The 26469-nt window shown below is 45.2% G+C and overlaps 1 protein-coding gene across 10 annotated transcripts in view; it reads left to right on the top strand.

Annotated features, from left to right (window-relative positions):
- LOC132829706 (pleckstrin homology-like domain family B member 1) overlaps positions 1-26469 on the top strand; it is a 377428-nt gene that overhangs the window by 308272 nt on the left and 42687 nt on the right. For 8 of the 10 annotated variants that reach the window (XM_060847069.1, XM_060847065.1, XM_060847066.1 and 5 more), the window contains 3 exons: positions 1270-1395; positions 23287-23403; positions 25283-25385. In XM_060847069.1, the coding sequence (XP_060703052.1) occupies positions 1270-1395; positions 23287-23403; positions 25283-25385 (346 nt within the window). The remainder of the gene's footprint in view (positions 1-1269; positions 1396-23286; positions 23404-25282; positions 25386-26469) is intronic. The other 2 variants (XM_060847068.1, XM_060847072.1) reach the window with 1 other exon arrangement.

The raw sequence follows: 26469 nt of genomic DNA, 5'->3' as shown, positions 1-26469 counted from the left end.
CCAAACCCACAATCACTTCCATGTGGAAGGAAGAGAGCAGCAGATCCATGGGCCCATGGCCACTTGTACATTCGCCTCCAAGGCACTCAATATCCTGACTTGGAAACATTTCACCATTCCAACCCCTTTGCTCCATTTCGTCCCCTCACCCTCTATCAATCCTTCTCCCACTATCCTTCCCCTTCTCTCTCTCTATCCATTCCAGCCCTCCTTTCCTCTTCTATTTTGCTTCTTTCATCCATCTCTCTTGATCTTCAATATTCCTCTCTTTTATTCCTGTTCCCCTTCCTCTCCATCCCACTCTCCAATCTTTTCTTTCACAGGGTGAAAGTATAACTAGCTAGGCCAACACTAATTTCCCCTTGGAGGGGAACTTGCTGGGGATGGTGTTCCCATGCATCTGCTGTTCTTGTCCTTCTAGATGGTAGTAGTCATGGGTTTGGAAGGTGCTGCCTGAGGATCTTTGGTGAGATGCTGTGGTGTATATTGTAAATGACACACTGCTGCTGTTACTGTGAAGTCAGTGGTAGAGGGAATGAATGATTAAATGTTGGTGGATGTGATGCTAATCCAACGGGAGCTGCATTGTCCTAGATGATGTCAAGCTTCCTGAGTGTTATTGGAGCTGCACCATATCCAGGCAAGTGTGGAGTATTCCATCACCTTCCTGACTTCTGCTTTTTCCTCCTCCCTTCTCTCTACCAGAATTGATCATTCTGAAGTGGGGAAGGGTGGCACAGTGGCTCAGTGGTTAGCACTACTGCCTCACAGGGTCCCAGGTTCGATTCCAGCCTCGGGTGACTGTCTTTGTGGAGTTTGCACATTCTTCCCGTGTCTGCGTGGGTTTCCTCCGGGTGCTCCTGTTTCCTCTCACAGTCCAAAGATGTGCAGGTCAGGTGGATTAGCCATGGGGAATGCGGGTTACAGAGAGAGAGTAAGCGTGAACTTGATGGGCTGAATGGCTTGCTTCCATACTGTAGGGATTCTATGAGTATGCGGTCTTTTAGTGGTCAAAGATATTCGCAAAGGAAGGGTAGAGATGGGACAGATGGACCAGCAGTGCACAGAGAAACAGAACCAAGTGTGAGTGACCATCTTTGAGGAGGGGGAGGGAGAAATGACCATTGGTATTAGCATTGAAACAGTGAACTAACACTAGAGTTAATTGAACTTTGAGAATTCTTCACAAGAATAGTTTGAATTAAGCTTGGTATTTGCATGCTATTATCATTCATCGCAATGCTACTTCAACCTTTGCCCTTTGAACAGGAAATGCTTCACATCACAGAGCCTAGCGACATATTAGAGGAGCCTAACCCCCAGCATTACCTCCCAGGAAAGGCAGCTTCTCTATTCCCCTCTCCTTCCATCCCAGCGTACTCCAAGATCCAGGAGGTAACTGACTAACACTTTCTGCATGCTACTTGTTTATTTTTATTAAAAATGCCCTCTGATCCTCGCTGCTAGCCTCACTGCATTCAGGACTGGACAGTGTTTGAGGCATGTTTCTGATTTCCAGGATCTGGATTCTCAATCACAATCCCAGATTCAGATTGCCAGCTCCTGGTTGGGCATATTCCTGTCAGTCATCTCATGATTTGTTCCAGTAAGTTGCACCATTCCCCCCGGCACCACAGCCTCTGTGCTTCATTGAAAAACCTATCAAATGTTCCAGTTTAATAAATAACAACTTCCTTTTCCATAAACCAATGGTTTTTTGTTCTCAGCAATGTCCTAGAAATTCATCTTTAATGGTTGGAGACTCCCCTGAACATTCCTGAAAAACTGGCAACCTGATGGAAGTTTGAATAAATGCATTTTTGATGATCTAGTTCTAGATGCATAAGAAATTTAGTCGTAGCTGCAATTTCTTAATTAACCTTGTTTAACTTTCTTACTCTTTTTAATATTGGTGATGATTGAGTTTGAGATTTATGTACGTTTCCGTTGAAGACTCTATTATCCATATCCAGTCCTTACAACCAATCATTTTCCCTACTGCCCCCTCGTGTTCACTGACCATTCCTGGCATCTTCTGTGGCAACACGTTGATGTTTAAAATTTGTATCTGTGGGTTTCAGTCGCTCCCGTGCCTTTTACACCCCTGCCTCCCACTCCCACTCCTGCAGCCTCACAATCCTGCCCTCTTGCTCATCCCCAACTTTCACTGCTACACCAGCCTTCAGCTCCTTGGACCCTTCGTAAACTCCTCGATTTCTCTTTTCACCTCTTTGACCAGACTTTCAATCATCTGTCATGCTACGGTTTGGTGTTAAATCCTGTTTTGAGAACAATCCTGGGAAGTGCCTTTGGGCATTTTATGGTGCCATAGGCACTATAGAAGTGCAAGCTTTTCTTGACTTCACATTGCAGTGTCTCAGAATAGGAACACACTTGAGACATTAAGCACAATATGACAGATCTCACTGGCTTGCATTAAGGGTTGATCTTAATGTTAAGAATGGTGTGGTGTTAGTAAAGTAATAATCAAAGATCTCAATTACATAACTGAAGCACATTTTGCATTTGAATGTTATTTATTGTTATATCCAATTTCCAGACATAGAAATAGACCGCTCGGTCTGTTTGGTCCGTGTCAGTGTTTGTGCTACACATGAACTTCCTGTTCACACCCCACTGTCACATGCCTCTCTGCATTCTGTCATGTTTATCCAACTCCCTGCTAAAAACATTCCCACTCTTAATTTCAAGCAATCCCTGAGGGAGTGAGATCCATACCTACCCAGATACAGACATCGTTCCTGATACCCTTTTGAATTTATGAGCAACCTTTTATGTTAATGACCCCACAATGGTAACATTTCTCATCGACTACCCTTTCATTCCTCTTTGTAACATAGAACATGGAATGTAGACCAGTAAGCAAAGTACAGGCCCTTCAGCCCTTGATGTTGTGCTGACCTTTTCTCCTCCTCTAAGATCAAAGTAAACTACACACCCTTTATTTTACTACCTTCCATGTGCCTATTCAAGAGTCACTTAAATGTTCCTAAAATCTCTGACTCTACTCCCACTGCTGGCTGCGCATTCCACACACACCCCCCACTCTCTGAGTGAAGAACCTACCTCTGACATCTCCCCTAAACCTTCCTCCAGTCACCTTAAAAAGTATGCCCTTTCATGATAGCTATTTCTGCCCTGGGAAGGAGTCTCTGGCGATCCACTCTATCTCTGCTTCTCACCATGTTGTACACTTCCATTAAGTCACCTCTCATCCTTCTTCGCTCCAATGAGAACATTAGCAACCTCTTTCACTTCATCCTTTCGTCTTCACTTTTCGAGAGAGAAGCCTCTCAGTCCATTTCCACTCTCCCTGATGCTGTGTCCTCTCAGCTGTAAGGAACATAATTATTTGACACTGTGAAATATAAACTCTCCGAACACTCACTCAGGAAATAGTTACCAGATTTAGTTTTTGCTGCTTTTCCCAATTTCCTCTTTTCTTGAAACTGCTGACCCTGTGGAAGAATCCAGTTCCCCTGAGATGTGACTGTCCTTGCCAAGTTGGCTATTCTTGCTGGGTCATTCCGGATGTTGACCCAGTAAATGAGCAGTGAGACTATCGCATCTGGCCCCATTGTCCGCACACCTGCATTTTCCAGCAAAACTCAGTGTCAGGGCCTTGGAATGCTGACTGATCTTTTATTCCCCATTCAGCTACGGATGCTGAGGCCTGGGTTTAGACATTTGTTCTATCTCCAATCACATCCGTCTATTGCTTTATTCTTGTGTCGGATGGTCTTGGCAATCCTGCCTGAACCATCCTCCCAACAAACCACCAGCAAGGTTTACCATTGTATTTCGTTTTCCTTGATTTCCTTCTATACTTATTATAGTTTCAACTTCTGTCATTGATGAGGTCATTAAAGAGGCCATTCAGCCCCTAAGACCAGTTCTATCCCTGAATAAATGACAATGAATATTGTAATTCTAACCAACCATTTAATACTCCTGTTTCACTAGATCTCTCAATCTGTTCTTACATCTTCCATTGACCCACTCTCTAATGTTTTAGATGAAGATTATTCTGTTTTTTTTTGTATGTTCATTGATTCAGCCTGTATTTATTGTACACCCCAATCTCTGCTCCTTATTGATGAAGAAATGCTTTCTTCCTCTGAACTGTCAAGTCCTTTTATGGAGAGCTGATGGTGTCATGATGAAATCACACAACACCAGGTTATAGTCCAACAGGTTTATTTGGAAGCACTAGCGACGCTCCTTCATCAGGTGATCTTTCATCAGCCACAACCACTTGATGAAGGAGCAGCAGCGCTCCGAAGGCTAGTGCTTCCAAATAAACCTTTTGGACTATAACTCCCAATTCCAATACTCAGTGCACTGACCAATAATGTTATGGATTGTTTTGGTGCAGTGGTAGTGTCTTTGCCTCAGAACCAGGAGACACAGATTCAGGTTCCATCACCTCTAGAGCTGTGTGTGTTAACACATCAGGGCAAGTTGGTTGGAAAGTATTTATAAACCAGTGTTAATAATGAAATGTCAACAGCGGCACGGTGGCACAGTGGTTAGCACTGCTGCCTCACAGCGCCAGGGACCTGGGTTCAATTCCCGCCTCAGGCGACTGACTGTGTGGAGTTTGCACGTTCTCCCCGTGTCTGCGTGGGTTTCCTCCGGGTGCTCTGGTTTCCTCCCACAGTCCAAAGATGTGCGGGTCAGGTGAATTGGCCATGCTAAATTGCCCATAGTGTTAGGTAAGGGGTATATGTAGGGGTATGGGTGGGTTGCGCTTCGGCGGGTCGGTGTGGACTTGTTGGGCCGAAGGGCCTGTTTCCACACTGTAAGTAATCTAATCTAAAGCCACACTCCTTGAGATGTGGGTAGCACGGGCCAGGCTTGCATGGAGAGAAAAGGGGGTTGTTTTTTTGAACTGCTGCAGTCCATGTGCTGTGGGTTGACCCACAATGCCCTTCGAGATGGAATTCCAGGATTGTGACCCAGCGACAGTGAATGGAACGGCGATATATTTCCACGTCAGGATGGTGAGTGGCTTGGAGTGGAATTTTTGGATGATGATGTTCCCAAGTGTCTGCTGTCTTTGTCCTTCGAGCTTGTAGATGTCAAGGGGTTTGAAAGTGCTGGTGAAAAGTAGGATCTTGTTATTGGATAACCAGAAAAAAATGGTCATTATGGTAATGATGCAAAATGGCTGCATCGTTAAACCACATCATAATAAAGAAGGAAATAGGGATTATTCCAAAAATTGAAATAGGAATAATCAAGGAAACTGTAGACCAGTGAGTCTCACAATGGTGGTTGGGAAGCTATTGGAGAGAATTTTTAGGGATAGGATTTACGTGCATTCGGAAAAACTTGGCCTAATTAGGGACAGTCAGCCTGGCTTTGTGCCGGGGAGGTCACGTCTTACTAACCTGATTGAATTTTTTGAGGTGAAGAAGGTGATCTGTAATGGTGGGGTGGTGGATATTGTCTACATGGATTTTAGTAAGGCTTTCGATAAGCTCCCTCGTGGTAGGCTCATCCAGAAGATTAAGATGCATGGGATCCATGGTGACTTGGCCGTGTGGATTCAGAATTGGTTTGCTCATAGAAGGCAGAGGGAATAGTAGAAGAGCGCTTTTTTTGGTTGGAGGTCCTTGACTGGTGGTGTTTCACAGCGATGTGGACTGGGACCTCTGCTGTTGTGATATCTAAAAATGAGTTGGATGAAAATGGAGACAGGTGTAAGTTTAGATTACTTAAAGTGTGGAAACAGGCCCTTCAGCCCAACAAGTCCACACCGACCCGCCGAAGTGAAACCCACCCATACCCCTACATTTACCCCTTTTACCTAACACTACGGGCAATTTAGCATGGCCAATTCACCTGACCTGCACATCTTTGGACTGTGGGAGGAAACCAGAGCACCCGGAGGAAACCCACGCAGACACGGGGAGAACGTGCAAACTCCACACAGTCAGTCGCCTGAGTCGGGAATTGAACCCAGGTCTCTGGCGCTGTGAGGCAGCAGTGCTAACCACTGTGCCACTGTGCCGCCAAATGACACAAAGGTCCGCAGAGTTGTGGATAGTGTAGAAGTTTATCAAAGGACACAATGGAATATAGACCAGTTGCAGATGTGGGTGAAGAAATTGCAGCTGAAGTTTAATCCGGCTTTGTGTGAGGTGTTGCACTTTGGGAGATCGGGTGTTAAGGAAATGTACAGTTAATGGCAGGACCCTGAACGGCACTGATGTACAGAATAATTTTGGGATTGAAGTCCATAGCTCCCTGAAAGTGGCCAATCAAGTGGAAAGGGTGGTCAAGAAAGTGTATGGCATCCATGCCTTTATAGGTCGAGGCACTGAGTACAAGAGTTATATTGCAGCTTTATAAGACTGGTTGGACCACACTTACAGAGTATTGCATTCAATTCTAGAGGGTGCAGAAGAGGTTTATCAGGATGCTGCCTGAATTAGAGGGTATGAGCTATAAGAAAGGGCTAGAAAAACTTGGGTTGTTTTCTTTGGAGCGGCTGAGGCTAAGGGGAGACTTCATAGAATCATAGAATCCCTACAGAGTGGAAACAGGCCCTTTGGCCCAACAAGTCCACACCGACCCTCCGAACAGTAACCCACCCAGACACAGTCCCCTACCCAATTATCCTATATTTACCCCTGACCAATGCACCTAACCTAGACATCCCTGAACACTCTGGTAATTCACCTGACCTGCACACCTTTGGACTGTGGGAGGAAACCGGAGCACCCGGAGGAAACCCACGCAGACACATGATGGGATGTCTATAAAATGATGGGATGCATAGATAGGATTGACAGTCAGAATCATTTTTCCAGAGTTGGAATGTCTAATACTAGGGTGCACATATTTTAAGGTGAGAGGGGACAAGTTGTAAGGAGACGAGATGGGCAGGTTTTTCTTTCCATTAAGAGGGGTAGGAGTTTGGAGCACATGACTAGGGATGCTGGGAGAGGGAGATGCAATAGGGGTATTTAAGGGGCTTTTAGATAAACACAGGAATAAGCAAGGAATGGAGGGACCAAGGGCAGGCAGAAGGAATTAGTTTCATTTGGCGTCATGTTCGGCACCACGTTGTGGGCCGAAGGGCCTGTGCCTGTGCTGTGTTGCTCCGTAATCCATGTCCTAAACAGCTTTAATTTTCAGGCTCTGGCATCAGTGACAGAGTAATACTGGAGAAAAAGAAAAAGTGACACGGGATGTACAAAGTTAAAAATCACACAACACAACAAGTTATAGCAAATATTTGCTATAAATTCTGTGCCTTACAATTGTGTCCTCCACAACCACCTGATGAAGGAGCGTCGCTCCGAAAGCTAGTGTGCTTCCAATTAAACCTGTTGGACTATAACCTGGTGTTGTGTGATTTTTAACTTTGTACACTCCAGTCCAACACCGGCATCTCCAAATCATAACGTGGGATGGAATGAGTGAAAGAAAGAAAAAGGGGGATGAATGAATGTATGAGACAGAGAGCAGAGGGGAGAGATGGAGAAGGAGTGAGAGAGAGAGGGAAAGAGAAAGAAATAAAATGGGAGTGAGAGAGAGCTCTGTAGTGGTGTATCTGGTCAGCAGCTGTTCATTAAAAGGGATTTGACTTTGAGTGAAGGCAGTGGGAGAATGAGCAAAGACATTAACAAAGCTTTAATCGTACGATGTTTCAGAAAATTACATTCATTATAGAAACAAGTTGTGATTTGTTTTGTTATTTTGGGGGTTGATTGAAAATAGTGATGGACAGGGAAATGAAAGGCATGAGCATTGCCCGTTGTGTTACACACTCAGCTTGAGACACTGGCAGCAAAAGAAAGGATGTTATTATCAAACGTTTCATAGCAACAGGAGGAGGCCTTTCAGTCCCTCAACCCTTCTTTGATTGTGGCTGATCTACCCGCACCTTCCCTCAATACCATCGCCCAATAAAAATCCCCCCATTTCAGGCCGCAATGCTTTGGGAAGGGAGCCTGGTTGAGCAATATCTAAATGGGAACTGGTCACCAGCTGTTTGAACCTTCCTCACTGTAATCATATTGTCCCACTGTCCCCATTCACATGAAGCAGGCCAAGTTAGAAGAGGTTACACCTTCATTTTAAAACTCCTATCCTAGTTTTCAAATTCCTTCCTTCGATATCTCGCTCACCTCCTGTATTCCCACAACCTTCTGTTGATTTCTGTGCTAGTCCAGTTCTGGCCTCTTGAGCGTCCCTCATTGTAATCACCTCACTGGGTGTCCAGATCTTTTCACTACTTCAACCTCATGCTCGGGAATGTCCTCCATAAACAGCCTAATCTCTCCCTCTCTCTCTTTCTGCCAATCTCCTCCTTGCTCTCCCCCTCACACTCTTTCTGCCCCTTGTGCTCTCCATCTACCCTTGCTCTTGCCATCTCCTCCTTGCTCTCTTCCTCACGCGCTGTCTCCCCCTCATTTTCATTCTCTCCATCTCCTCTTTGCTGTTTCCAGCTCCCCTTCACTCTCTCTGTCTCTCCCTCACTCTCTCTATCCCTCCCTCATGCTCTCTGTCTCCCCCTCAATCTCTCCATCTCCCCTTCACTGATTCCAGATCCCCTTCTCACACTCTATCTCTCCCTCACTCTCCCTCCCACCCTCCCTTCTCCCCCTTGCACTCTCTTTCCCACTCATTTTTTTAAGGCGTTCCTTAAAGCCAACACATTAATCAGGTCCATTTGCCCTAAAATCTCCTTCAATGGCCCGGTGTCACATTTAATCTGATCAGATTCCTGTGGAACTCCTTGGAATGTTTGACTATGATAAAGGTGTTATGTAAGGGCATTCTTTACTTGTTATTGGCTGACTAGCAATCATGATGTCATCATTGGTTAGAATTATCATCCATGCACTAATCCTCTATGTGTGTTTAAAAGATGAGTAAAGGGGACAAATCAGCTTTCCCTCAGCAGAAAACTTCTTAAATGGGTAATTTTTAATTGTTTTCCAATGGAACACAGAGCTTCTCAGTTGCAGTCATAAACAATTGTGATGTTTATTTATGTCCTGAGCAAAATGTGATTGAGATTTCTTCCCTATCGATTGTGTTATACATGAGAAAGTAGTAAGCCCTGGCTCTAATCCAATGCACTAACCTTGTTGCCTCTATCCCATTGTGATACATTGCTCTCTCTCACTTTAGGAATATATGAAACTGGCTGATGTGTTTAAGTTCTACAGTGACATTTACAGCACAAGGCCTGATGCTACTTTCTGTGCTTCTGCTCTGCGTTCGCTCCAGTTTCCTGTAGCCCCACCACCCCGCGAGGTACATGCTTGCCAGCATAGTCTATCCTCACCGTTTCTGCTGCATGTTGCCTGCCTCCCTCATGTCTTATTTTCACCTCTTCTGTTAAAAGGTTTCAAACTCCCAGTTCACTTTCTGGTTAATAATCCGTGACATCAGTCAGGTTCTGACCCCACTATGAGCTCCATAGCTCAAGGGTAGAAGTTGCAATTTGACAACACAGAGAGGAACCTTAGTGGACCAATGTAATAGATTGAAGCATTGGTGTAATAGCTAAGGAATTCATGAATCCTTTCCAGAATATTCTCTGGGCAACACTCATCCAGTGTACCGCCAGGGATAACCATAATCCCAGAGTAGTATTAGTGGATAACGATATTCCCAGTGCAGTATTCATGGATAACAATATTCCCAGTACAGTTTTACAGTGTATTAATATTCCCAGTGCATTATTAGTGGATAATAATAGTCCCAGTGCAGTATTAAAGTGTAATAATATTCCCAGTGCAGTATTAGTGGATAATAATAGTCCCAGTGCAGTGTTAAAGTATAATAATATTCCCAGTGCAGTATTAGTGGATAATAATAATTCCAGAGCAGTGTTAAAGTATAATAATAGTCCCAGTGCAGTATTAAAGTGTAATAATATTCCCAGTGCAGTATTAGTGGATAATAATAGTCCCAATGCAGTGTTAAAGTGTAATAATATTTCCAGTGCAGTATTAATGGATAATAATAGTCCCAGTGAAGTATTAGTGGATAATTATATTCCCAGAGAACTATTACAGGATAATGGTATTCCTAATGCAGTATTTGTGGATAAGAAATTTTATCTCTCATTATCCCAGCCCCAAGCCTCCGGCTCAGCCCCGCCCTCCTGACCTGTCTATCACTTTTCCCATCTATCCGCTTCACCCCACCCCTGACCTATCACCTTCTCCCTCACCTTCATCTTTCTCAGCTACCTTCCCCCCAACCCCACCCCCCCTCCCATTTATCTCTCACCCCTCCTCTCCCCCACCCACCCCCAGCCCACAAGCCTCATTCCTGATGAAGGCCTTATGCCCGAAACATCAATAATTCTGCTCCTCAGATGCTGCCTGACCTGCTGTGCTTTTCCAGCACCATATTCTCAACTTTAATGATAATCCCAGAACAGGATTACTGTGTTTTGGCATTCCCAGAGCAGGATAATGATATTCCCAGTGCCAATCTCTCTCTAAAGGGCACTGATAGACATCGAGTGTTCCCTCTCCAGGGTTACTCGGGGTTGAACCTAACCGCGGGAGAGGGGCAGGCAGTTGGCAGAGACAAACCCCTCCATGGCCCACTGTCTGGACCTGTTTATAATCAGCATGGCCAGACCCAGGAGCAGGTCCTCCGATCTGCCCACCCCCTCCACATCAGGTGCCCAAAGATCAGGAGTGTATGAAAAAACCCAGTTCTTCAAAATCAAGACCAATTAGCCAGACCTACCGTCAAACAACTCTGAGCCATTCTGGCTCACCTTGTCAGAGAGCTGCAGCTCGGACATTGATACTCAAAACAAGTGGATTGTCTGTGCTTAGCTTGGTCTGAAGGGAGTTACCCACATGCAATGATCAGTTGCGCTCACATCAAGCGGGATGTTGCGGACTTCTGCATGTTGTGTTTCAAGCTGTGTGGATGTTAAGATATCTCAATACAGTGTTGTGTGAGCATGACCTCAGATGTACCTCAACATGCAATACTTTACCTTCAAGAACATGTGCAGGGGTAAACAGAGTGGAATACAACCCACAGAACTAAAGAATTGCTACAGCCCTGAAGGAGACCATTCAGCCCATGGTGTTTGTGCCAGCTCTCTGAATGAGCGACTCACCCATTGCTGTTGCTCCCACCAACTTCCTGTGACTCTGCTAATCCTTTCCAGATGATAATCCCGTTCCTTTGTGAACACCTCAGTTAAATCAGCCTCTCCTACTTTCTCAGGCAGCTTATTCCAGATTTTAACAACTTGCTACACGAAAATGAAGTTTATCCTCTCATCCTGGTCAATCCTGCTTACCTCCTGCTATTGTCAAATCTTAAAGAACCTATCTAGTCTTTTTTTTGTTTCTTGGGATTTGAGGACCAGTCTTTATCCTTCTGTATTCTAGTCCCTTTCGTGAAATATGTGTTTGCCTCTTTCAAACTGCTCTCAGTTATTCTCTACAATAAATGCTCATATATGCATTGCCAAGGTGGAATAGTTCTAATCCTTATAGCAGCTTGGGATAGCACATCCTTGCTGAACAATCAAAATCCACTCAAGGGGTAGTTTTATCAGAACATTAAGATTCCCAGAGAAACTGATTAACTCAAAACAAAGAATTTTCAGTGCCCAACTTAAAGCAATTGCACATTAACATTTCACGTTTCAAGACATTTCCTGTAAGTAACAAACTAAAAGCAATTTTGACTAAACAACCCTGGAAAATGCAGAGAAAGTCAACAAGTCTAACAGCATCTGTGGAGAGAGAAACAGAGTTAGTCTTCTGAGTCCGGTATAACATCGCTTCTGGTTCTGAACTTGATCTTTAATCATTCATGAGAAGTGGGAATCACTGGCCGACCCAGCATTTACTGCCCATTCCTGGTCGCTCTTGTGGTGGACTCATCTGTTTCTCCACTGATGCTGGCAGACCTGCTGAGTTTCTCCAGAATTTCCTACACTTGTTGTAGCTTTCCAGCATTTTGCTTTTAATTGACTGAACACCATTTCAGAAACAACCCACCATCTAAATTACACAAAAAGAATCTTCGTTACTATCTAACATGACCATAGAGTCATAGAGATGTACAGCACAGAAACAGACCCTTCAGTCCAACTCGTCCATGCTGACCAGATATCCCAACCCAATCTAGTCCCACCTGCCAGCACCCGGCCCATATCCCTCCAAACCCTTCCAATTATATACCCATCCAAATGCCTTTAAACGTTGCAATTGTACCGGCCTCCACCACAAAAGCTTTCCTCCATGGTTATATTTTACTTTGTCCATTAAATGTATACTCCATTTTCCTAGAATGGGAAATGTGGTGCCTAAGGGCTTACTCCCCTTTTACTTCCAGAGTTGAAAGCCTTCCAGTTTTATGTTTTTAACGGATATAGATAATTTTGCCATTTGCTAACCATTCGGCAAATGCAGGATTTACTGACTCCTTAATTTTGGGGAGAATGGGGAAACTGGAATAGGCTCTTTCTATTGTGAACAGAACACCAGGCCATTCAGCCCCTTGAGCTGGTTCTATCAATTACCTAGATTGTGTGCCTGAACTGCATTTTAAATTCCGTTATCCATCTTGATCCTGTATCATTGACCCTTTTACCGAACACAAATTCTACCAAACATACTTTTGCAATTAAAGTCCAGCCTCGTCAGCATTTTGGAAAGGAAGAACCTGTTTTATGGAGTCATAGAATCATAGAGATCTACAGCATGGATAAGGCCCTTTGGCCCATCAAATCTGCGCTGGTCAGAATTAACCACCTGACTATTCTCATCCCAGTTTCCAGCACTTGGTCCATTGTCTTGTATACATTAGTATTAAAAGTGTGCATCTAAATGCTTCTTTGGTGTGATGAGGATTTCTGTCTCTCCCACCCAAACAGGCAGTGAGTCCCAGATTCCCACCCCCCATCTCCTCATGTCCCCTCTAAACTTCCTGCCCCTTCCCCGAAATCTGTGTCCCCTCGTCATTGATCCCTCTTTCCAGGGGAAAGGTTTCTTTCTGTCTGCCCTGTCTATGCCCATCACAGTTTTATATATCATAATCGTGTCCCGTCAGACTGCTCGGCTCCAAGGAATTAGCGTGGTGCTGGAAAAGCACAGCAGGTCAGGCAGCATCAGAGGAGCAGGAGAATCAATGTTTCGGACAGGAGCCCTTCATCAGGAGAGTTCTGTTCCAAGGAATACAACCCCAGTCCATCCAGTCTCTTTTCACAACCCAGAAAATTCCCTTTCTTCTGAAGTCCATCCTCACATTATCCCTGAATAGTCAGCTATATTATAATTATATTACCTCTTTGTCATTGGTACCTTTTTGCAATATTGTGTGACGTCCAATCTTCTCTCTGTTGCTCTCCAAAGCATGGTCAGTGTTTTGAATTAATCCTTCAATGCTCAATCCTGTGTGAATCTCTGGTGGCCACAGAAACGTCTGTCTGTACCTCTGACTACAGAATCTCCGAACACAACTGATCTCTTGGAAGCCGACGTACCCCTCGTTGCATTAGAGTCAGTCTCAATACCAGACACTTGACTGTTCATGCTACATTCCCTTAGTGGGTGATGGATTCTCAGGGGAACGTAGCACGAACAGCCAAGTGTCTGGTATTGAGACTGACTCTAATGCAATGAGGGGTACGTCGGCTTCCAAGAGATCAATTGTGTTAGGGGATTCTCTAGTCCGAGGTACAGACGTTTCCGTGGTCAGCAGAGAAAAAGCAGAATGGTGTGTTGTTTCCCTGGTGCCAGGATCAAGGATGTCTCCGAGAGGGTGCAGAATGTTCTCACTGGGGAGAGGGGCCAGCAGGAGGTCATTGTCCACATTGGAATCAACGACATTGGAAGGGAAAAGGTTGAGATTCTGAAGGGAGATGACAGGGAGTTAGGCAGGAATTTAAAAAGGAGGTCCTCGAGAGTAGTAATAACTGGATTACTCCCAGTGCTATGAGCTAATGAGGGCAGGAATAAGAGGATAGAGCAGATGAATGCATGGCTGAGGAGTTGGTGTATGGGAGAAGGATTCACATTTTTGGTTCATTGGAATCTCTTTTGGGGTAGAAGTGACCTGTACAAGAAGGACAGATTGCACCTAAATTGGAAGGGGACTAATATACTGGCAGGGAAATTTGCTAGAACTGCTTGGGAGGATTTAAACTAGTAAGGTGGGGGGATGGAACCCAGGGAGATAGTGAGGAAAGAGATCGATCTGAGACAGGTACAGCTGAGAACAGAAGTGAGTCAAACAGTCAGGGCAGTCAGGCACAAGGTAGGACTAATAAATTAAACTGCATTTATTGCAATGCAAGGGGCCGAACAGGGAAGGCAGATGAACCCAGGGCATGGTTAGCAATATGGGACTGGGATATCATAGCAATTACAGAAACATGGCTCAGGGATGGGCAGGACTGGCAGCTTAATGTTCCAGGATACAAATGCTACAGGAAGGATAGAAAGGGAGGCAAGAGAGTGGCATTTTTGATAAGGGATAGCATTACAGCTGTGCTGAGGGAGGATATTCCTGGAAATATATCCAGGGAAGTTATTTGGGTGGAACTGAGAAATAAGAAAGGGATGATCACCTTATTGGGATTGTATTATAGACCCCCGAATAGTCAGAGGGAAATTGAGAAACAAACTTGTAAGGAGATCTCAGCTATCTGTAAGAATAATAGGGTAGTTATGGTAGGGGATTTTAACTTTCCAAACATCGACTGGGACTGCCATAGCGTCAAAGGTTTAGATGGAGAGGAATTTCTTAAGTGTGTACAAGACAATTTTCTGATTCAGTATGTGGATGTACCGACTAGGGAAAGTGCAAAACTTGACCTACTCTTGGGAAATAAAGCAGGGCAGGTGACTGAGGTGTCAGTGGCGGAGCAACCATAATTCTATTCGTTGTAAAATAGTGATGGAAAAGGATAGACCAGATCTAAAAGTTGAAGTTCTAAATTGGAGAAAGGCCAATTTTGACAGTATTAGGCAAGAACTTTTGAAAGCTGATTAGACGCAGATGTCCGCAGGTAAAGGGACGGCTGGAAAATGGGAATCTTTCAGAAATGAGATAACGGGAATCCAGAGAAAATATATTCCTGTCAGGGTGAAAGGGAAGGCTGGTAGGTATAGGGAATGCTGGATGACTAAAGAAATTGAGGGTTTGGTTAAGAAAAAGAAGGAAGCATATGTCAGGTATAGACAGGATAGATCGAGTGAATCCTTAGAAGAGTATAAAGAAAGTAGGAGTATACTTCAGAGGGAAATCAGGAGGGCAAAATGGGGACATGAAATAGCTTTGGCAAATAGAATTAAGGAGAATCCAAAGGGTTTTAACAAATATATTAAGGACAAAAGGGTGACTAGGGAGAGAATAGGGCCCCTCAAAGATCAGCAAGGCGGCCTTTGTGTGGAGCCACAGAAAATGAGGGAGACACTAAATGAATATTTTGCATCAATATTTATTGTGGAAAAGGATATGGAAGATATAGACTGTAGGGAAATAGATGGTGACATCTTGCAAAATATCCAGATTCCAGAGGAGGAAGTGCTGGATATCTTGAAACGGTTAAAGGTGGATAAATCCCCAGGACCTGATCAGGTGTACCCGTGAACTCTGTGGGAAGTTAGAGAAGTGATTGCTGGGCCTCTTGCTGAGATATTTGTATCATCGATAGTCACAGGTGAGGTGCCGGAAGACTGGAGGTTGGCTAACGTGGTGCCACTGTTTAAGATGGGTGGTAAGGACAAGCCAGGGAACTATAGACCAGTGTGCCTGACCTCGGTGGTGGGCAAGTTGTTGGAGGGAATCCTGAGAGACAGGATGTACATGTATTTGAAAAGGCAAGGACTGATTAGGGATAGTCAACATGGCTTTGTGCATGGGAAATCATGTCTCACAAACTTGATTGAGTTTTTTGAAGAAGTAACAAAGAAGATTGATGAGGGCAGAGCAGGAGATGTGATCTATATGGACTTCAGAAAGGCATTCGACAAGGTTCCCCATGGGAGACTGATTAGCAAGGTTGATCTCACGGAATACAGGGAGAACCAGCCAGTTGGATACAGAACTGGCTCAAAGGTAGAAGACAGATGGTGGTGGTGGAGGGTTTTTTTTCAGACTGGAGGCCTGTGACCAGTGGAGTGCCACAAGGGTAGGTGCTGGGTCCTCTACTTTTTGTCATTTACATAAATCATTTGGATGCGAGCATTAGAGGTACAGTTAGTAAGTTTGCAGATGACACCAAAATTGGAGGTGTAGTCGACAGCGAAGAGGGTTACCTCAGATTACAACAGGATCTGAACCAGATGGGCCAATGGGCTGAGAACTGGCAGATGGAGTTTAATTCAGATAAATGCGAGGTGCTGCATTTTGGGAAAGCAAATTTTAGCAGGACTTATACATTTAATGGTAAGGTCCTAGGGAGTGTTGCTGAACAAAGAGACCTTGGAGTGCAGGTTCATAACTCCTTGAAAGTGGAGTCGCAGGTAGATAGGATAGTGAAGAAGGCATTTGGTATGCTTTCCTTTAGTGGTCAGAGTATTGAGTACAGGAGTTGGGAGGTCATGTTGTGGCTATACAGGATACTGATTAGGCCACTGTTGGAATATTGCGTGCAATTCTGGTTTCCTTCCTATCGGAAAGATGTTGTGAAACTTGAAAGGGTTCAGAAAAGATTTACAAGGATGTTGCCAGGGTTGGAGGATTTGAGCTATAGGGAGAGGCTGAACAGGCTGGGGCAGTTTTCCCTGGAGCGTCGGAGGCTGAGGGGTGACCTTATAGAGGTTTACAAAATTATGAGGGGCATGGATAGATAAATAGACAAAATCTTTTCCCTGGGATCGGGGAGTCCAGAACTAGAGGGCATAGGTTTAGGGTGCGAGGAGACCTAAGGGGCAACTTTTTCATGCAGAGGGTGGTGTATGAAATGAACTGCCAGAGGATGTGGTGGAGGCTGGTACAATTGCAACATTCAAGAGGCATTTGGATAGGTATATGAATAGGAAGGGTTTGGAGGGATATGAGCTGGGTGCTGGCAGGTGGGACTAGATTGGGTTGGGATTTCTGGTCAGCATGGACAGGTTGGACTGAAGAGCCTGTTTCCGTGCTGTACATCTCTATGACTCTAAATGTCTGAACCTCCTCCATCATTGACTGCACTGGCCAGACCTGTCCAGTTACAGTTTCTCCAACAGTGAGGCTTCCATCTGACTTTAACAATCCCCACAATTCCATGTTGTCTTGTGAATCTCAGCTCGGTACTGGGCAGCAGTGTGCTAACCACGGTCCTGCAGCAGTGTGCTAACTACGGTCCTGCAGCAGTGTGCTGACCATGGGCAGCAACCAGAGATAACTTGCAGCATGTGAAAATATCTGGGTTGCTTTGCTGTTGTGTCTTTCTGCATCTGCTTTGCATTGTGGAGGTACTTGAGATTTAATTATTCCCATTCCAATAGCTAAACCTTCTTAAAATGACAGGTAATCTTCTAACTGGTGAATGCAACAAATGGGAGAATGTTTTTAAAACAAAAAAAAGTTAATGACTTTGTTTTTTTCCCACTTGAATTTACCTTTAAAGCTGTTTCATATAACTCCCTCTGTAGCATAATAATTCAGTGTTTTGATTAATCTGCTATTTCTTTCTTGGCCAATGCTATCTGCTTCCTTTGCTGCTTTCCCCAGGAATACGTTACCATAGATCAGCTTAAGGAGTTGTACGGTACTTCAGCTGGGAGCTCTGTCCTTATTCCATTCCACACTAATCCAACCTCTTCTTCTCTGACTCTCTGCACTGAGGGCTCTCTGTCCTTGCCACCTGCTGCCTCTACACTGTTTGCAGCTGAGGTTAGTATGAGCGCTCGACGCTAACGTTCTCTCCTTTTCTTTGTGTCGGAGGTTTCAGTCCATCGCCAGCTCTGGCCAAACCTGTCCTCATTTACTCCTTCAGTCATTTACTCTAACTGGTCAGAGCCTGTGTTTAAACACCATTTGAGTCTCTTCCCCACCCTTTACCTCATCTCAACCAGTCACCACATCCGTCTATTCCTTCCTCCCTCACACCTTTATCCAGCTTCCCATTAAATACATCTCTGTTACTTGCCCCAGCTCTATGGGAGCGAGTTCCACATTCTCAACTCTCTCCGGGTAGAGATTTCTCCGGAATCCCAAATGGATTTGTTAGTGACTATCTTGTATTAATGTCTCTAAGGGTTGGTCCTCCTGTGTGGAGGAAAACCCCTCCCAATATTCACCCTTCATATTATTTCGGAATTTTAACGAGCATCACATTAAAGGTCAGCCCACAGTCTTCTGCATTCTCATGAAAAGAGGATCGTTTCAATCGTATAGAAAACAAAGAGCTAAGGATGCTGGAAATCTGAAACCAAAACAGAAATTGCTGGAGAAACTCAGCAGGTCTGGCAGCATCAGTGAGACAGAAACACGAGTTAACCATGAAGGTTCCATGATAGAACCTTCACCAAACCCAAAATATTCACTGGTTCCTCACCACAGATGCTGCCAGACCTGCTGAGTTTCTCCAGCAATTTCTGTTTTGGTTTCCTTTTCAATCTGTCTTGATAGTTCTGGTATCATTCCCTCTGTGCACATCAAGCATTGACTGGCAAATCTGACCAATGTTCTGGACAACTGGCTTTACGTATTGTCTCTATTCATGAAGTAGCCTGTATTAGGGACAGTCAGAGAGTGAGAGGGAGGTCAGAGAGTGAGAGAGGTCAGAGAGTGAGAGAGGTCAGAGAGTGAGAGGGAGGTCAGAGAGTGAGAGAGGTCCAGACAGTGAGAGAGATCAGAGAGTGAGAGAGGTCAGAGAGCGAGAGAGGTCAGAGAGCGAGAGAGATCAGAGAGCAAGAGAGGTCAGAGAGCGAGAGAGGTCAGAGCGTGAGAGGATGGTCGGAGAGCAAGAGAGGTTAGAGAGCGAGAGAGGTCAGAGAATGAGAGACGTCAGAGAATGAGAGACATCAGAGAGAGAGAGAGTTCAGAGAGTGAGAGGATGATTGGAGAATGAGAGAGGTCAGAGAGTGAGAGACGTCAAATAGTGAGAGAGGTCAGAGAGTGAAAGTGAAGGAGTGAGCTCTGTGTGAGCAGCCAGAGCACCATTTAGCTTCAGTTTGAGTTTGTTGGCCTGTGATTTCATGAATAGTTTGACAAATACAGACACATTTTTATTATGTCCCTAAGGACAGCAGAAATACATGGAATAGTGAGGATGGAAAATGTACCCCTGGAGGTACACTTCCCCGCTGCTATGGAATGCCACTGGATGGACATCAGAAATATACCTTTAAATGAGAGATCCACTCCCTAAACCATGCTTCCTGTTAATGTGTTTCTCCTGAAGAGTCATTTCTGATTGAATTTGAGGTGCACTCAGTGTGGGAAACCTTCACAATGGGGAACCATTCAATCCAAATTGGTTTATACATACCCTGTATCATTTCAATGAGATCCATTCCAATATGTTCTCATTTAGCTTTGCTACAGCGTGTAGAATCATGAACCATTACAGAATTAATACATCGACATAATAAGAACCAAAAATGCTAGAGAAACTCAGCAGGTCTGGCGGTATCTGTGGAGAGAGAAACAGTTTTGAGCTACACTGAACTTGAAACGTTAACTCTGTTTCTGTCTCCACAGATGCCACCAGTCCTGCTGAGTTTCTCCAGCACCTTCTGTTTTTATTTCAGATTTCCAGCAACTGCAATATTTTGCTTTCAAGCATCAGTCAGACCAACGAAGGATGTACTTTTTGATTTGTTGGTGTCAATCACCTCTTATTATTTATGCAGCTTTCTGTTAGCTCGGTGAACAGGGCAAAACCAACATGAAAATTGGAAAATACCATCCAGTATTCCTACTGTTTTATTTTACCTACACCATGAGCTTAAAGATGCGAAATTCCATTTCCCTCCTTCTTTCTGACTAGCTGTTGGGTAGTCTGGAAGGCATTTGTAAATTGACTCCTAGCTTATCCTCGCGTTCCTAATGGAATCCACATTTCTTCTCCCTCCCTTGGTGGTTGTAACTACAATCTCAGACCCTGCTCACCCTGCCTGGCATTTAGGTGCACACAAGGTCATAAGGCTGTAAGAAGCAGGAACAGAAGAAGGCCATTCGGCCCTTTGAATCTGCTGTGCTACTCAGTAGGAACTTCCATCCCAGATTTGGAACTTCTAGTCCCTTACAGTACAAAGGTCTGTTGCTGTTAGCCAGCGTTCAATGATTCCCATATCGATGGTTGGTGATTTAGGAGTGAAATAAGGAGCACTTTTTCAGACAGCGGGTGATGAATCATTCCAATTTCCTGCCCCCAAGACTGTGGTTACTGGGTCGGTTCACCCGTTAAAGATTGATTTTTAAGAGTTTTAAGGGAAAATCCATCATGACCTTGCTGAAAGATGGAGCAGATTCGATGGACTGAGTGGCCTCCTCCTGTTCTCTTTCTTATGACTTCCTTGTGGTCGTCAGGAATTAAAAATGAATTTCCAAGACAGCACTGAGGGCAAATCCTAGGGGAGAAACCATGTGGGTCTGAAAGGGAAATTGCAGGAGATTTTTTTATACATCTTTCCCACTTACTGTTTCGAGGTGAGGAAGTGAAGGTTGTTTCACTAACAAATCAAAATTAACCCAATGGGATACATCAAGACAATTCTCTTTCCAATTGGATGAGAGATGGTAGTGCACCTTGAGGAGGGACCAATGAGGAGTATGTGGGGGTGGGGCGTATCAGGGCAGGAGGTGATGTGTGTCAATCCTCAGGAATACAGAGTCGGTGACCCTCAGCTCCAGTCTGTTCACCCTGAAAGGGTTCGACATGGTTTGAGTTTCTGGACAGCATCGTTCTGATTTCACATCATTGTTGTGATTTAGATTAATCTCAAAATGCAAAATTTACATCTCTCTAAAGGCATTTTCATTTGTTGTTATTTTTCTTTTAATTAAATATCCATCTACTTCATTAATTTCTTTCTGTTTGGTTCTCTCTCCCTGTCTACCTGCCTTTCCCAATGATTGTTTTTTCTCTCACTCGATCTTTTCCATCCTCTCCCTTCTAACTGTCTTCCTTCATGTCTCCTTTCTCTGCCACCAACTCTATTCTTTCTCTCTCGTCTTGACTCCCTCCTTCTCTCCCTTCCCCACGATGTGTAGCAGCAGCCTACCAGCAGGCTGCTGACCTCTACTCTGGAGCTAGAGCGATGGTATCAAGAAATAATGGCTAACTTTGAGGCCTCAGCTTCTCCACCTCCAATTTCCTCCCCTTCTCCTCCTCCTCTTCCAGCTAAAGCTCATTCCTCACGAAGATACACCCAGGTAAATTCCTCTTTGTACTCTTCCATTTAAATCTCTTACAGAGCAGGGTTTTGTTTGAAGACAACAAATTATTATCGGGTGAGGGATTGAACAATGAGAGGCCATTCAGATGCTTGAAACCTGTTCTATAATAATTCTGTTCAATCGTGGGTGATCTATTTATCTGTCTTTTCCACATTCTTTGTTTACTTTACTCCATTTAAAAAAAAAGTCTAGCCACCTCAATTTTGAGAATTTCAGACAAGCCCCCAGTACTCACAGATTCTTGGGGTCATATGTTCCTGATTTTTTTCAGTGAAGAAAGAAAGCTCAAGAACTCTTTCCTTGATTACTTTTCCTTCTGAAATAGTTTACCATGTGATTTATGATATTGTGCTGCTGCTATTTTCACAGGGACATTAATTTGCTAATTTCCTGTGTTAACTTGGAACAAAAGACATTCAGAGATGATTCAACACTGACATACAAGAAAGCAGGTTTAGAAAGTTTGAGAAGAGGGTGCTGATTAGTTGGATGGTGGTTGGCATGGCGATGCTCAAGAACTATTTTCCTGGTGCATGGGATGCCGGGTCAGCATTTATTGCCCATCCCTAGTTGCCCTTGAGAAGGTGGGGTGAGCAGCCAATCTGAGTTGGCTGATTAAACTCAGGCTAGTAGGTGCAAGATGAAAAACGTTGACTTTGTGTGGCTTTTTGGCAAAGCTTAAGTTCTCTGTTACCAAGTAATTAATTAGAATTAACTTCCAAAATAAAAACTGGATGAATACTTGAAGGGAAAGCAGTTATAGGGCTGAGGGGAGGTGATGGACCTATTCAGAGATTCAAAGTTTGGGAGAAGATTTGCAGCTCGGGTGCTCGATGTTGTGGTTCTGTTCGCCGAGCTGGGAATTTGTGTTGCAGACATTTCGTCCCCTGTCTAGGTGACATCCTCAGGGCTTGGGAGCCTCCTGTGAAGTGCTTCTGTAATGTTTCCTCCGGCATTTATAGTGGCTTGTCTCTGCCGCTTCCGGTTGTCAGTTGCTGTCCGCTGCAGTGGCCGGTATATTGGGTCCAGGTCGATGTGTTTGTTGATAGAATCTGTGGATGAGTGCCATGCCTCTAGGAATTCCCTGGCTGTTCTCTGTTTGGCTTGTCCTATAATAGTAGTGTTGTCCCAGTCGAATTCATGATGACACACACTTCCCGAAAACGTTCTCACTGCTTCATCCATGGGATTTTTGCATCTCCTCTGTGGGTATATTCAGGGAGATTCTTCCAGTCAGCTTTAGCTGCCCCCCACTTGGTTAGAAGGTCATTTTGCTGTCGCTGTCTGCTATCACACCAATGGTGCTGGGCCAACTGAGTTTGTACGGGGGATATTTGTTACCCTGGGGTAAAGAAGCTCCCTGTCTCCAAACCGGTGATGGGAAAGGAGGAGGAATTTCTTCCTCTGAATAATTCCATCTTCTCCTGTACATGTACCCGAAATCTGCTGGGGGTCGGTGGGGAGTGGGTGGAGCAGGTTTGAGCTGGGGATAAACACGAACCAGAATGGAGCTCCGTCAGCGTTGCCCCTTTGTCAGATCTTTGTGATCGGATGTTGACTCAGCCGTGACCTTTCCCCTCTGTCTGTTGCTGAGTAACCTCCGGACGCCGGACACACCTCCCGGGTGAAGAGTGACCACCTGGTTGGCTCAAGTCTGAAGGGTAGCAGGTGTCTGATCAAAACATCAACACTTAAAGAGAGGAGGGAGGAAGTTGGCAGGCAAGAGTGGGGCACTTAAATCAACGGTCTGACCTCCTACTGGACTTGTGGTCCTTTGGAGGTTAATGGACCTCATCTTGTTGGAGTCAGGGAGGTGAGAAACCCCTGCAGCCAGTCGACTGTTCCCACTGCAGCAGAAACTGTGAAGATCTATTGGCTAATTGAGGCTTTTCTGGTGTCTTCCTGTCCCAGGTTTACCGATCCAAGATGGAGAGCGAAGGATCTGGCACCCTGCCTCGGACGAAGATGGGATCTTCCCCCTCCTCACCGTTCACCGCATCAACTCTTGGCCGAAACCTGATGTCGAAGGTAATCGGGGACAGGAAATGGCTGAACGTTGTGGAGCTTCTCCCTCATGCTGTGGGGTTCAGTCCCTGGGCAGGAGAGACACCAGTCCTGTCTCTCACTGCTGAGTTTGGAGAGGATCAAAAATTAGATCCATGATCCAGCTGAAGAATCACAGAATCCCTACAATGCAGAGGCTGTTCAGTCCATCAAATCTGCACCAGCCCTCTAACATGTCCCATGCAGACCCACTCCCCAACCCTATTCCTGTAACCCTGTATTCCCCATGGCTAATCCACCTAGCTTGCACATCCCTGGACACTATGGTCAATTTAGAGCTAAAAAATGTGTTGCTGGAAAAGCGCAACACGTCTTGCAGCATCAAAGGAGCATGAGAATCAACGTTTTGGCCATAAGCTCCTTTGATGCTGCCTGACCTGCTGCGCTTTTCCAGCAACACATTGTTAAGCTCTAATCTCCAGCATCTGCAGTCCTCACTTTTTCCACTATGGTCAATTTAGCATGGCCAATCCACCTGACCTGCGCATCTTTGGGCTGTGGGAGGAAACTGGAAGACCCAGAGGAAACCTACGCAGACACACCTGCTGTGCTTTTCCAGCACCACTCTAACCTTGACTAATAGATGGAGGCGCAATGGGCTGAATGGCCTCCTCTGTTCTGTCATAATCCTTTGATCAGGCTGGATCTTCAGTTCAGGTCTCTGCAGTGGGACTGGAATCCAGGAGCCTCTGGTTGGGAATTCTACCCACTGAAGCGCTGCACCCCACTTTGAATTGTTTGCATTTGGAGACACCGTGATGGTGCATTGCTGTGGAGACAGGTGGGTAGAGCTGACATGTTTGACAAATGGGACTAGATTGGGTTGGGATATCTGGTCAGCATGGACGAGTTGTACCGAAGGTGTATTTCTGTGCTGTACATCTGTATGACTGAGATATCACACCCACAACTACTGCCTTACAAAGGTTTATAAAATCATGGTGGGGTGGGGTGGGCATAGTTGAGGTGAATGACAGGTGTCTTTTCCATGGGGTTGGGGATTTCAAGAGGAGGGGGCATACTTTTAAGGTGAGAGGGGAAAGATTTGAAAATGACATGAGGGGCAACATTTTTACACAAAGAATGGTTTTTCCATGGAATGGACTTCCACAGGAAGTGGTGCATGCAGGAACAGGTACAGTGACACACGTACAGTGACAACATTTAATAAGACATTTGGATAAGTATATGAAAAAGAAATGTTTGGAGGGATGTGGGCCAAGCACCAGCAGGTGGGACTACTTTAGTTTGGGATTATGGTTTGCATAATCTGGTTGGACCGAAGGGTCTGTTTCCATGCTGTATGACTCCATGACTCTAATGGAAATTTTTAAAATGTCATAAAAGAAGACAATATTCCAAGTGCACCTGGGAATGGTAGTGTGGTGGCTCAGTGGTTAGCACTGTTGCCTCACAGCGCCAGTGACCCAGGTTCGATTCCAGTCTCAGGCGACTGTCTGTGTGGAGTTTGCACGTTCTCCCCGTGTCTGCGTGGGTTTCCTCCGGGTGCTCCGGTTTCCTCCCACAGTCCAAAGATGTGCAAGTTAGGGTGGATTGGCCTTGGGATACACATGGCATTTAGGGATGTGTGGGTTGGATGCATTAGTTAGGGGTTAAATGTGGGGGAATGGGTTTGGGTGGGATACTCTTGGGAGGGTCGGTGTGGACTTGTTGGGCCGAAGGGCCTGTTTCCACACTGTGGGGATTCTATGATAGTGCCGGTAACAGCACAGAGACACCATGGAGGTCAAACGCAGACTGTTTGACAGTCAGAGTTCAACAGTGTTTGATGCAGCAAGCTGTGTTCTCGACCCTGCGTCTCCACATTCTGCTTGTTTTGCAGACCCCCGTGGGGGCACAGAATGGCACCAGCAGTCTACCACGGAATCTTGCTGCTACTCTGCAGGACATCGAAGTGAAGAGACAGTTGGCACTGCAGCAGAAAGGTGAGTGTTGGCTGGGAGCTCACCAGGAGGAAGAAACAGGGGGTTATATCCCAGAATCCTATAGGACAGGAGAAGGCCATTCAGCCCATCATTAGTGAAGGAGCTAAAACAGAAGTTGCTGGAAAATCTCAGCAGGCCTGGCAGCATCTGTGAAGAAAACATTTGTGTTAATGTTTTGGAGGAAGGGTTACCGGACCTGAAGGGTTAAGCTCTGACTTTTCTTGGTCAAAAATCGCACGTCACCAGGTTATAGTCCAATGGGTTTATTTGAAAACACTAGCTAGTACCTGATGACGAAGCAGTGCTCCAAAAGCTAGTGTTTTCAAATAAACCCCTTGGAGTATGGCCTGGCATTGTGTGATTTTGGACCTTGTCCAACCCCAGTTCAACACTGGCACCCCCACATCCTGATTTCTCTTCACAGATGCTGTCAGACGTGGTGATCTTTTCCAGCGACTTCTGTATTTGTTCCTGATTTACAGCACCCACAGCTCTTTCGGTTTTTCGAGCTGCCTGGTTAGTGTTGCTGTTCCTGTTCTGTCCCCCACAGTGCTGCAAATCTTCGTTTCCGACTACATTTCCAACTGGGAGTTTTGAATCCATGTAATCACCTTCTCAGCCAGTGCAATCCAGATCACAGCTTCTCCCTGCGTAAATAATTTCTGCTCCTCTCCCCCCCCCCCGCTGGCTCTCGGAGCAGGTCCCTTCACTCTGTGCCCTGCTGGTTAGTGACAGTGCTGCCGGTGGGAACACTTTCTCCTGGTGTGAAGCTGGAACTGTGGCTGACTGGGAAACACTCTCATCTCAGAACCAGGAGGTTCATGCCCATGAAGGGGAGGAGCAGCAGAGTCATAGAGATGTGTAGCACAGGAACAGACTCTTCGGTCCAACTCATCCATGCCAACCACATATCCCAACCCAATCTAGTCCCATTTGCTAACACTTGGCCCATATCCCTCTAAACCCTTCCTATCCATATACCCATCCAGATGCCTTTTAAATGTTGTAATTGTACCAGCTTCCACTACTTCCTCTGGCAGCTCATTCCATACACACACCACCCTCTGTATGAAAAAGCTGCCCC

The sequence above is a fragment of the Hemiscyllium ocellatum genome, chromosome 29 (assembly GCF_020745735.1).
Source record: "Hemiscyllium ocellatum isolate sHemOce1 chromosome 29, sHemOce1.pat.X.cur, whole genome shotgun sequence".
In the NCBI taxonomy this organism is placed as follows: Eukaryota; Metazoa; Chordata; class Chondrichthyes; order Orectolobiformes; family Hemiscylliidae; genus Hemiscyllium; species Hemiscyllium ocellatum.
Note: the sequence above shows the minus strand (reverse complement) of the source record. Positions and strands in the feature narration are given on the sequence as shown.